Raw genomic sequence first — 13056 nt, forward strand, 5'->3', positions numbered from 1 at the left:
CCCCCCACAGCCCTGACCCTCAGCTCCGAGCCCAGTCCCTCTGAGCTGGAAACCCCATGATCCCCTCCTCCCCACAGCCCTGACCCCCAGCTGACAGATAGTGTGGCTAACACAGTTAGTGCTCTTCGCATCCTCTTGACTCTGCCAGTTTCTGTGGCCAGTGGTGAGCGAAGCTTCTCGAAGCTCAAGTTGATAAAAACATACATGCGAACATCAATGTTGCAACAAAGACTTGTTGGGCTATCTACCTTGTCACTAGAACATGACATTTCTCACAGCATTGATTTGGAGGGATTTGTTTCTAAATTTGCTAAACTTAAAGCGCAGAAACATAAATTCTAAATTATAACATGTTATTCTGTGACCATGTATTGTGTATAATGTATATGATGGGGGGGGAGCGCAAGATGGAAGTTTAGCCTAGGGCGCAAAATATCCTTGCACCGGCCCTGTCTGTCCTGGCTCTCGCCACTATATCACTTGGACACATTCAGGAGCACTAACATTCATCAAATCCTCTCTCCGTGAGAATGACACAGGTCCTTTTATGTCCATTCATAGTGTCTGTCTGACTCCCTTTTCCTGGAACTGGTTTTGCACTCTGTTTATTTTATGAATGCTTAGTGCTGGGAGATTGTAAAATGGGTGAATTAGATTTCCGATTTTAAGGCACATTTTGGAATAAATCCCACCTTGGTAGCTTTGAAAGGGTTTCGGGCTTGTGAATGACATATCTGAGCTGTGCACTGACTGCAGCTTCTGAAGTGAGGTGTGGTTGGTTCCACAGCATCAGGTTCACAGTGTGAATAAGAGATTGGGAACAGGCTATGGGGGAACCAGTCTAAGAACGTTACAGCACCTGGTTAATCGGCAGCCAGTCTATCATGTTAAATATCCAGCTGTCATGTATTATCTTTCAAGTGAAAATGAATAACTCCCATTAAAGGTGAAATGGGTTTGAAGTCGATTCAAGACAGATTATAGTACTGTTATGAATGTGTGTTCCGGGGGTGGGCGGGGGCTGTGTGTAATATCCTTGTCTTTCTAGTTTTTAAATAATAGATGTCCTAAAAACTAACTTACTCCAAGTTACCAAGATACAGGGTTTATACGTCATAGGATGTGCATTCTGGGAACAGTGTCAATTTCCTGGAATATTTTCTGCATTGAGCTCTGATTCTGTTGCTTTTCTGTATACATTTGAATTTGAATACCATTGCTTTGTATTAACATGTTTAAGGTTTACATCTAAACAGCCATTCTTGGTGTCCGTATCGGAGCCAGTCCCACCACTGGTCATAGGCCAGGCTCTGTCACCCAGACTTCCTGGGGATTTCAGTGGGACTGCTTGGTGGAGGGTAAGACCAGCCATGCCCTCTGCCCAAATGCTGAGTGCATTCCACACTCTGAACTCCCAGCTGCTGCCAGTCTAGGAAAGTGAGAGTGAGTAGGACCCAGATGTGAATCTTCTGTATTGCACCTACCACTGCCCTGGGCTGGCTTTAATGAATGGATGCCTCACAATGCTTAGCATGCTGTGTATGAACCTTTTTGCAGTCGGGGTAGGAATCTCATCCTGCATTGTCCCCTGTATAGCCAACTCTTCCTGGAAGGAGTGGGAATCCTGACACTCAAGCACTGACATATGGCAAAGTGGTCCAATCTCACATGTAAACACAGGAGAAGACTCTCTTGCATCTACTAGATTTTAAACTGACCCAGGGAGTCTGAGTGAGTGGTTGTGCTTTTCTGCTTGTAGCTGTAGGGATCTCTCACATTTCCTTATTTCTTAGTGCCAGGAATGCCAGATAACAAGAGAGAAACTCGTACTTTCTCCCTAGCATGTTTAGTAAGATGCCACTTGGCCCAGATTTTCCTCCTCTTCAAATCCTTAGACTGTTTGTTTCAAGAAAATACAACAGCACAGATGGAATTACTGATCTTTTCGTCCAGCATGAACCCCTTTACAGCTGGCCTGATGGGGATGTCCTAATGCAAATCTCATTTGTCTTTGCAGCGCCAGCCAGCCAGGCAGACAAGGAGCTGACAGAGTCTCCTGCATCCTCCAAACGCATGTCATTTCCCAGCAGCTCTGAGTCACACCTCTCCTCTAAATGGTCAAAAACTTCAGAGGAGACCAAATCAGAGCAGGTGAGGCACAGGAGCCCAGCATTACTTCCTGGAAAGCCATAAAAATCTGGAGGCTGTTAATTGACTTCCCAGGTGTTTAGAGATAAAGTGGATGAAAAGATGGTGATTGAGTGGTAGGACAAAGGCACAAGATTATTACAGTCAAGCTGTAAAGAAGGAGGAAATATAAGCAGTGATTGTGTCAATCGTGATTCAGTCAGCATGTTTGTTTCATCTCTCTATAGATGTATCAGTGTCCATACTGCAAATACAGTAACACCGATGTGAACCGGCTTCGGGTACATGCCATGACCCAGCACTCAGTGCAGCCCATGCTCCGCTGCCCGCTCTGCCAGGACATGCTCAACAACAAGATTCATCTGCAGCTGCACCTCACACACCTGCACAGTGTGTCACCTGACTGTGTTGAAAAACTCATCATGACGGTAAGTGTCTGGGAGCCAAAGTGCACCTTCTGCCTTCCCAGCAAGAGTGAAGTTGTCTTCGCATAAATGAAAGGGCCTTCCCTGTGCCCATGGGCACTGGCTCGTTTTGATGTAACCTGCTGCTCCAAGATCCCACTCCTTGATCCTACAAGAATTTCTCTTGCTTTGATTCTTCTCATCCCCATGTTTGGGTATCGTGATGGTCGTCACAATCAGGAGAAAGAGTTACCATGTGGAGATACTGAGAAGAATATTCGGTAAACATGCTCTCTCTCAACCCTTTAAAGTCACTGCAAAAGTCAAGTCTTAGGTGGAGGCTTGTGGGAGAGGCAGCAGTTCGTGTGACTGCGTTGCCTCCAGTGAAGAAGCGAACAAGTGCTGCCATGTTAACTCTCTCATGAAACTGGACAGCCGGGGTTGTTAAAGTGATGGTTTACAGGAAATCAGGAACTAGCTTTCTGTTTAAAACATAATTGGGAGAAGCAATAGGTTTACTGTCTTTGGCAATTTTATCATTCTTGAGGCAAGGGTGCGGCTGGCATGGGATGCAATGCCTCAGTGTAATTCACGCTGTACACTTCAGTCAGTGATCGATGCTCATCATAATGGGAGTAGTAGGATCTGTTCCTTCAATGACAAATCAGTCAGTCAGAGATAACGTAACTTTTTATAACTAACAGATCACTTTTTTCAAGGCAACTATAACAACCATGTGGATATTGTGTAGTTGGCCCATGTGAGATGGATAATGTGTGGCTGTAAAATCCTGTCAATTCCTTGTTTAAAATGTCACTGTCAAAATGTTTTGAAATGCTTCATTTTAAATTGAACTTTAAGGATGGTCAGTTAAACTTCTCTGAAGTGGAAAGTTCTTTAGGCTGTTGAAATGGAGGAGATTTTCTAAATAATATCAAATATTTCCATGGAAACATGTAGTTAGAAATAGATCAATTTTTGTAATTGTTTCTCCACGGTGGGTTGTACCTTTGTGCAGCTGTGACTGTCTTCACCAGTGCAGGTTCTCTGCAAGTGTAGCAAAACTTGAGAGATCAGTTAAATCTGGTTCAGTACCAAGATGTTTCTGTCATACTTTTTTTCCCCTTCTACAGCATTGCTGTAGGTGTCAAACATGGGAGTCCTGTTCTAACACTCTCTCTGATGGAAGCCTTTATCCAGCATTCTGTTTGTCTCCAGTTGATTTGAGAAGGAAATTAGCATTACAGTACATGATGAGAAATGTCCTTTTTATTACATTTCTAACATTGTGGTGCTCAAGCTGTCATTCTGAACAGGCTTTTTGTATGAGCGACATTCTCTCGGTCATGGACTGGCTGATCGGGCACTTGCTTTTACGATATCTCTGTGGAGCACCTAGCACAATTTGGCTTCTAAGCATTGCAACCATACAACTAAATAAAAATAATCTTGTGGGCACACCTGTCTTTCCAGTATTCCAATCCAGGTGTATCAGGGCACAAGAAAAAATGTCCAGTGGTCCATGTTTCTTCTTAGGTGGCATTGTTTATGGAAACACATGATCTTGATCCAGCACCAGTCTTCCTCTTTCCCCTTTGATTTCTGTCTTTTTCTCTCCTTCCTCCTTGCTTGTCAGATTTCTCCTTCCCTCTGCTGCTTTTCCCCCACTTTCTCATCCTTCCAAGTCTGCTGCCATATCCCCCTCCCTCTGCCATGCCTGACTCCTGGTGGGCTGAAGGAATGCTCTGTTCTACACTGGAGAATGGTTCATTAAATGCCAGAAGGGATGCTGTGCCTGGCAATCAGTGTTGGTCCAGGAACATCTGGGAGAGACCTATGCACCACAATGTGAGAACCATGATCTTGGAACACATCAACATCTAACAGTGTTGACAGGTCCCATTACTGCCCTCCCCCCGCCCCCAAGTAAATGCCAAATTCGGGTACTTCTGTCCTCAGTGAAAATAATAATAAACAATACAAAAATACCCGAGGGCTTTGGAAAGAGAATGTTAGTTAGCTAACATTTATAGCACTCAAGATATGTCTACACTGCAATTAAAACCTGCAGCTGGCCTGTGCCAGCTGACTCAGACTCGTGGGGCTTGGGCTGAGGAGCTGTTTAATTGCAGTGTAGACACTCAGGCTCAATCTCTAGGACCCTCCCCCTTCTTACAGTCCCAGTGCTCAGGCTCGAGCCTGAGCCCAAACTCCTACACCGCAATTAACCAGCCCTGTAGCCTGAGCCCTGCAAGCCTGAGTCAGTTGGCATGGGTGTCTAATTGCAGTGTTGACACACCCTCAGAGGCCCCAAACAAGGAGAGAGCCTGATCGAGCTGAGGCATTGTATACATTTATATTCAAGGACTGTCCCAAAGAACTGAGATTCTAAGGCAGCTTAGAGTCAAACACAAGATGAAAATATTTTGTCTCTATCATGAAGAGAAGAAATTTGAGAGCAGTGAGTAGCAGCAGAACTTCTGCCATACAAGTGGGAGTCCCCAGTGTGCCAAGAGTGCTCTCCATTGTTCTTGCCTAGAGAAATGGGGTCAATTTATGAGGCCTGGTCTACACCTGCAGTTGTACCGGTTTACCTAAACTGGTTTAAATACTGATGTGGTTAAATTGGTACCACCCCTTGGGTGGGCACTCTGTCATGGTTAAGAATGCCTTATTTAAATCGATATACAGAATTCTTCAGACCATTTAGTCTGCAAGCAGTTTAGTTAGATTGGTGCACCTTCTGTGTGTGATCAAGACCTCACTCACCCAGTGATTGAACAACCCCCGCCCAGGGCACCTGGAGTGCTCCAGCCTTCTGCTGAGATCAGAAAGGATGGGAGTCTCCTGTGAGCCCTGTCCCATGACTTGTTTCTTTGTTCATGTCCATGAAACCTGGGCTGCTTTTCTCTGTGGTGCTGGGGAAATAACACCTGGGGAAGGGGGATGGTCTACGTGCTTTGAATAAAGCAGACGGGGGCCAGGCAGATATTTTCCTTTTGCTTTAAATGGCAAACATGTTTTTTAAAAAAAAATAAACAACCATTTGTGATGGACACAGGAACACCGTAAATTCCTAATTTTGCTCATTCCAGCCAAGATTCCTGTCTCAATCTGAAGGCACCGAGACCCAGTTCATGCACTATAAGTGAATTGCAGCCCAATAAGTGGGAGCCGGGTTGCTTTTGACACGATGTCTTTGCGTTCAGTATTTGAAGGAGGCTCAAGTTAATAATACCTTATCAGACGCCTTTCAGGAACCTGCAGTGTCTAATATGTCTGTTGCCATAGTAACAGCTGCTTGCTTATGCTCTGCATCTCATATCTGTGTGTTTCTTGTCCCTATCCCTTTCATATCAACAAGCAGTCTGGGTGACTGTCCTGCTGGGAACAGCCAGAGCACTAGCCCTCCTTTCTGAGAACTGATCCTCTCAAGACACTCTGCTAGTCCATCAGTGCGGGCGGGGGGCAAGAGAAACGTGTATGATTGGTATGTAGAAGTCCCGGAGCTCAAAGGCATGTGTGCAACAACCCCAGCATCTAACGGATGGGGAGGACATAATCTAGAGGGTTTTTATACAGTAAGTGAAGCTCCCAAGAGAACCTAACAGCTGAAGGAAACATTCCATGCAGCCCCAGTCCGTCTGCACCAGTCTTCTACTGCTGCCACTTGATTACGCTGGTGAATAAATGTGTTTAAAATTTGTTTTCTGTGGCATTTCATCTGCTGTAAACTAGTCTAGTTGTCTTTCCACACAACAGCCACTTCACTAGTCCTGGACCTGTACCGCTTTGGCCAAGAGCTCCTTAATGAGGGTGAAGTGCAGTTCACTTCCATAGTCAATTGACAAGACTGATGGGCTCGAAATAGAAGAACAGACTGCTTCCCAGGCAGCCTCCAGTAATGGGGAATTCTCCTGCCTCTCTCTCAGCTTCCTTTATCTTTCCCTAGATCCCTCTCGCCTCCATTGAATTCTGTTGTCATTTTTCTTGTCCCGTGTTTAAGGTTTCCTTCCATTGTTCCCTGTCGCCAGCTCTCTTTTCATCTTTTTCTTTTCTCTCTTGCTCCCAAAGTAATTCTTTCCTGTATCTGCCATCCTCTCTCCTCTCTCACTATTTTTATATTCTTTTCTCCTTTTCTATTGTCTCCTCTTACTGCTCTCTGCCTTCTGCTGTCAGTCAGTTTTTCTCTCTCCCTCCCTCTCGCCCCCTCACTCCCCCTTCTTTCTCATTCTGTCTCATTCTCCATCTCGGATGAAGGTAATGAAAATAATTGGGCTTCATTAATTCTGAGCCCTGTGAGATGATAGCCATTTGGAGCCATGTTTGCCAATTAGATGGTCTAAATTAGAAGTGACCTTGGTATACTGCCATCACTTTGCCTTTCTGAGTCTAATGAAGCTTTTCACTCCAGCTCCCTTTCTCTCTTTGTAATGGAAATTCCCTCCTTTGTCTGGGTCGGGGACCTTGCATTGCATGTGCATTTCCCCCCTGCATGGACAGAGGGGATATTAAAGTATTTCCACAGACCCTTGCTAGAGAGGTTATTTTTAAATCTAAATTATTTTGGCCATGTTGAGGGTGCTCATGAAGAGCTACCTAGAACTTCCATGGGATTGGCCCTGCATCCCAGACAGGCAGAGGCAGCCACTGAGAGAAGGCAGAGCTAATGTATAGAATATTGATCTCTTATCATTGTCCAAAGGTGGGTACGTGGCTTTGATGTGTCCAAGACCCATGTTACATACGTAGGGTCAGAATAGAGGAGAGACTGGCCAAGATGGGAACCTCCGTACGGATGTGTTACCATGAGACAGCGAGAATCCTAACCACCACAGCTCAGGCCTCAGTGAAGCAGTGTCTTCTGAAAACCCCAGCTATAAGCTTTGCTGAGCCTTAGAAAAGGGTATGGTGTGTGGAAGTGGGAGGAGGGGAATGTGAGAACAGGGACGAACAGCCACTTACTGAGCACAGCATTGCTGGCAGAGTGGAGTTTGTACCGAGCCCCTTTTCCACCCCCTGAACTGTTACATTCGGCTCTTACAACAGGCTCTCCAGTGCTGTCACTTGAAGAGTGTGGGTGTGGCCCAATTTCAGCAGGATTTCCACACCGAAGGATCGTCCTTCTCTCAGCCATTTTGGACTGTCTCCTCTGAGGAAGCAGCTTACGGAGTCCTTTTCAAAAACAGCAGCAAGCTCATTTTCTCTTGAGGATTATCATTTGAGCTTAGTCTCTGTGAGAGAGGACAGTCTTAAGGGAGGCAAACAGGACAAGGAGAGAGGAAATCTGTGTTCAATTTCTGCTCTTTTTGTAACACTGAGCAATTGGACCAAATTTTTCCAAACTGGCCACTTATTTGGGGTACTGGGTACACATACCAGAGCCTGCTTTCCAGAGAAGCTGGGCACCTATAGCTTCCACTGGCTTCAGCTGGAGAAGTGGCCCTCAGCATCTGCAAAGACCAGGGACCGCTTTCATCCCTCGCATAAATACTCACTAGCCAATTTCATCTTGGGGTAGCAGGAAACTGCATGAGAGACATTGCGAGGATAGGAAGGAAACATACTAAGGTCTGATAGTATTGGGTACACATTTCCTGTGTAGGTGATACCATTCATAGCCTGCACGATAACATTGTCTAGAAGACTGACTTACAAGAGAGCCAGGAAGTGCTAGCGTATGGTCCCCTAGGACACATGCCTACATATTGTGGGGATGGGCAAGTTAGAAATTCCAAAAGTGAACTAGATAATTATTTTCTAGAGTTGAAACATGCAGGTGACTTTGAGCCCAGATAGAAAAATGTGACACTAACCCCAAGGGGATGACAATCTGATTTGAACATGGTACAATGAGTGTGGCTAAGAAACAACAGGGAAGTGATAGAGGGAGATTGTGAGCTCTTTGGGGGCAGGGACCATCTCCTTGTTCTGTGTTTGTACAGCTCCTAGCACCATGGGGGTCACCGCTGGGGCTCCTCGGTGTTGCCCCAGTACATAGAATTACTAAGTCTAGAGTTACACCAGCAAGCGGACACAGTGATGCATTGCGGTTGTATACATATCTTAGGGTTGTTTTAATACCTTCATATTGGTGCATATGATGTTGGTGTTGTGGAAGCACTAGAGAAACTTGAATGAGGAAATACAAGCTTTTAGGAGTCTGGAAGACTGGAGATAGGTTAGTTCCCAGCTATTGCTGGACCAGCTGAATGGGAGGTGACCACCTCTGAGCACATGAAACAGCACATAAGTGAACTTCCCCTACAAGACTCAACCCTCCACAGCCCTTCCACTCATGACAGTTTCACCATTTAAATACAGACAGAACCATAAACAGTATAAAATAATATCATTTACCTGGTTATCTGTGATTGGCAGCCAGGATTCAGTGCCGTCCTTTTCACCTTATACACTGATTATTTTTTTGTATTGTGAAATCACCAGTGTGCGCCAGGCCCTCTCTGCACGCACAGGAAGCCATAGTCCCTGCCTCCTGTGTGGAAAGAAAACAGATGAAGTTGGGGGCTTGAGACCCAGCCTGTATGCCAAGTGATCTGTTTGATGAATGGTGAGGCAACGTCCTCCGGGAGACACACGGGGCGTGGGGTGGGAAGGCACCCACCAGGAAGATGGTTGCAGCAAAGAGGGCAGCTGAGCTGAGCTGGCAAATAACTGAGAGGTGGGGAGATCAGGCAATGAGCCAAGCATGGAGCTTTGCATTCAGGGTTTCACTTGCCAGTGGCTCCCTTGCACAGCTTCCTGGGAGAGCCTGCTGGTGTCCTGAATCCACAGACACACACAATTTCTCACTTCCTGCCCTTCTGCCTTTGTCTCAGTTCCCTCTAGGAATTTTCTGCCTTCTAACAATTTCCTGTAGCAATTTCCTGTAGCAATTTCCTTTCTGGGTGTGGGGGAGGAAAGAGGGAGAAGTGGGGAGAACTGAGGCTGTGGAGATGCAGGTAGGTAAAGGTAATTACTTAAGCACATAGAGGGGCAGGATTTACTGGTTTCGAGGCCCAGATTAAGATGCAGAGGAGCATGTGAGGCTGATGATTATATTTCGGGGTGAGTTAATTGACAGAAGGTGAAGGCAGACAAAGAAACTCTGCTTACTGCCTTCTTGAATCCCAATCAGGAATTATGATTAAAGACATGGCGAGACAACAGAGCCCTGATGAATTGGCGTCTTTTTTTTTTTTTTCCTTTTTGCCGTCATTCACACTTGATTGACTTCAACCTTTCAAGTGCAAAAGTCTCTCTTTTCCATTATTATTCATAGCCATCTGAGTTTTTCTAATTAAAGTGTATGAAAACAATTACTGATCCGTTGTACTGAGTCTGTTAGTGGAGATGACTGCCTTACTGTAATGTGTATAAAAAGCCCACCGTTTTCTGTAATGATGTGCTACTGAAGTGTTAGATAATTTTATTTTTTCTACTCTGTTGGGGTTTTTTAAATTTCTTGTTATTTATTTTTGATAATTCCTAAAGATCCTGGGAAAGCACTTTCCCTGCTGATAAAACTGAGAGGGACATTGCTTTCTTTCTGTCTTTCCTCCTCTGCTTCCCACCTCATTCCCCCTCCTCTGAGTCTGGTTACTATGAATTAATCGGTGACCTTTCACTTCTTGCATTCCCTCTGGACTCACCAGCCACAGCCTTCAGAAATGTTCTGCTTTGGAATAAAAGATGGAATGAGTTTGGCATTCTCCACCCCTTTCCTAGTGCTTCATCAGTGGCAGCTGCCTTTATAGGGTGCAGACTTCTGTAAAACACACATGCTGTGTCTGTATCACTCACCTTCAGTGCTCAATTTGTGCCAGGACCGAGTCCCAGAACTGCAAGGCTTGGCCATTCAGAGCCCCGGCACCTCTGGGCTTGCTGTATCAGTTACCAAAGCAAAAAAATCACTTGAGTTCCAGTCCCTCTTTCATTACAAATGAAGCACTGCTCATCTTGCACAGCTCTGTGAGTAGCCAGAGCAGTCACAGCATCCCTTCCCTCTGCTGTCTGACAGCCGAGATCTCTCACAATCAGATCATCGTGTGAGGCTGTCCATGTACGTGCTCCTGCTCCCCACGAACCTGAGCATTGCTGGATCAGACCTTCTTTCCCTACACATGCTGTGTAGGGTTTACATCAGTGCCGGTGAGGAAGACGACATGTCCTATTTAGAGTTCACAGTATTTCAGCTATACCTTAGTCACAGACTTTTAGCTAGTATTTCATTAGTTATCCCGCATGCACCTTGTGGCCTTTGACTTAAGTTTGCTTAGAAGAAGGTAGGTAGCTGTATTGTATGAAAGTAATCGCATGATTTGTTCTGCCATGAAATCCAAGGATCAGTCCATTCCTCTGCCTGGCCTGAAGGGGACCCTTTTGTAGCTTCACTAGAGACTGTGACAGGTTAGCACTGGCTGCAGCATGCCATGTTCTCCCAGCAGTCAGTGACTGGAAAAGGGCACTGTCAGAGCACAGCACTGTGAGTCCGTTTGGGTTTGCTACTCCCTCAATCACTAAGAACTCAGGGCACGGTAAGGATGTTCCTTTTAGCATCTAGGTCAGAGGATGCTCACAGACAATCAAAGCAGCAGAACTGACATCAAGCACTTGTTTATGGGGTGAGCTCCTGTATGTGGCCGTGTTATGAGATAACACTAGTGGGAACAATGGTCTTGAATGGTTTCCTGAGCTGCTGTGTTGGGGAGCACTGTTGAAGAGGAGCCTTTAAGTTGCTAAGTGTGTGGCGCTCAGAAGTACGTAGGGTTTTGTTGCTGCATGCCTGATGTTAAGCACTGGGCAAAGCACTAGGCCTTTTGGTCAAGACTGTCAAAAGTAACTAGTGATTTTGGATGCCCAACTTCAGTTATGTTATGGGGGCTTGATCTTACGAAGAAGCAGAGCCTGAAACCCAAGCTTCTTTGGAAGTGTCTCAAATCGGGCTTCTAAAAATTGAGCTATCCGGAATCACTAGTTTCTTGTAAAAATCATGGCTCTGGGTCTTGGGCTGGTGAGAGCACAACTGATTGCAAACACAATTTTGAAGCGAGCCAGAGTAAACACTTGTTTTCTTTCCAACAGTCAGAACATGGAAGGGATTACAAAAGTTTTGTGTTTCAGACATTTGCTGTCTCTTTTCAATCTTTCTTTATTCATCCTTTCTCTTGTCACCTCTCTTTATTTGTACTCTTCTTTCTCGTGCCCCTCCTTTTTATGCATCAGTACACTTTGAAAATAGTGCTGTAGTGCTCCCTAGTTCAAGATTACAGTGTACTTTACAGGTATGATTTAATTAGGGTCTTATTATGTTTTCAGCAGCTTAAGGTGGGCCTTTCAACTTAGCTACCTAATTGGTTGCACAAAAAGTTTCACAGCCCATGACAAAACATTGTCAGTGATCAAAGTCTGAACTCTACATAAAGGAAAAATATTAATAGGATTATTCTTTGAGTGTGCACTGCTAATTATGTCCAGAATGTAACTGTAGAAACACTTTTGACTGATGTGAGCTTTGTTTAATAAACAGGAGTCTTCAATGAGCTAAGCAAAGTGACACCTCTGCTGATGTCTAATTTTGCTTATTTAAAGATTTTAAAAACATTTTTGTTTTTATTTCTCCTCTCTCCCATTTTTCCCACCATCCCTCCTTCCTCAGGTGACAACACCTGAAGTGATGATGCCCAGCAGTATGTTTCTCCCAGCAGCCACTCCAGACAGAGATGGAAACACCAATGCAGAGGAGCCAGGGAAGCAGGCTGGTCAGTTACTTAACTCTTACCTGAAAAAAATAATCCTGCTTTGAATTGTGGCAGCTTACTGTTCTTGTTTCCCATGCACTGAGAGAAAAAGGCCTCATTGCTATCCCTTGCCCATGCAGTTTCTCCTCAGATCATTCATTTCAAAGACAACTGCAGACAGCAGGAGATCTAACAGGATTTCCAGATGGACACGTTTGCTTAGGTCAGAAATGAACTGATTTTATAAACATTGTGTCTGAGGCCCTGATTCATGGGCATGTTGGAGCTGATTTTTTCTGCTCCAAGGAAATCTTCAGAGTGATGATGAGCCACCAGAGCTGCTCCTACCTCAACATTCCTACTAGCGTTGGCTCCATGGTCAGGGAAAAAAGCATGTGACTGGAGTGTCTCTGCCCATGGCTGATCCCCTACTGTCAGAACAGCACCTGGGATCACTGACAGCCGTGCACAATAGAGCAATCTTGAGGCTGTTCCAATTTATGCCATGGGCAGGTCCAGTGCCCAGATGATCCCCAAACTGGCGTAGACCAAAAGTAGCTTAGAATGATCCCCAGACTTGTTTCAAATCCTTCTCCATCAGAACAGAGAACCAGAACCAGTAATTTTTGGAAAGGATGTTGTATTAAAACAAGAACTAAAATATCTTTTCAGACATGAGAAATTCTGAGACTGGGTGACTCAGAGAATTGGTAGTGAGATTTAAAACTTTTCACCTTTTGCTCACCGTCTTATATACAGCCCAG

The 13056-nt window shown here is 45.0% G+C and overlaps 1 protein-coding gene across 4 annotated transcripts in view; it reads left to right on the plus strand.

Moving 5' to 3' along the window:
* The window catches only part of ZFHX3 (zinc finger homeobox 3), a 263648-nt gene that overhangs the window by 206529 nt on the left and 44063 nt on the right, over positions 1–13056 (plus strand). For all 4 annotated transcript variants that reach the window (XM_075073615.1, XM_032780945.2, XM_032780946.2 and 1 more), the window contains 3 exons: positions 2018–2151; positions 2376–2576; positions 12211–12313. In XM_075073615.1, coding sequence (XP_074929716.1) covers positions 2018–2151; positions 2376–2576; positions 12211–12313 — 438 coding nt within the window. The remainder of the gene's footprint in view (positions 1–2017; positions 2152–2375; positions 2577–12210; positions 12314–13056) is intronic.

This window comes from Chelonoidis abingdonii, chromosome 19 (genome assembly GCF_003597395.2).
Source record: "Chelonoidis abingdonii isolate Lonesome George chromosome 19, CheloAbing_2.0, whole genome shotgun sequence".
NCBI classification, from domain to species: Eukaryota; Metazoa; Chordata; order Testudines; family Testudinidae; genus Chelonoidis; species Chelonoidis abingdonii.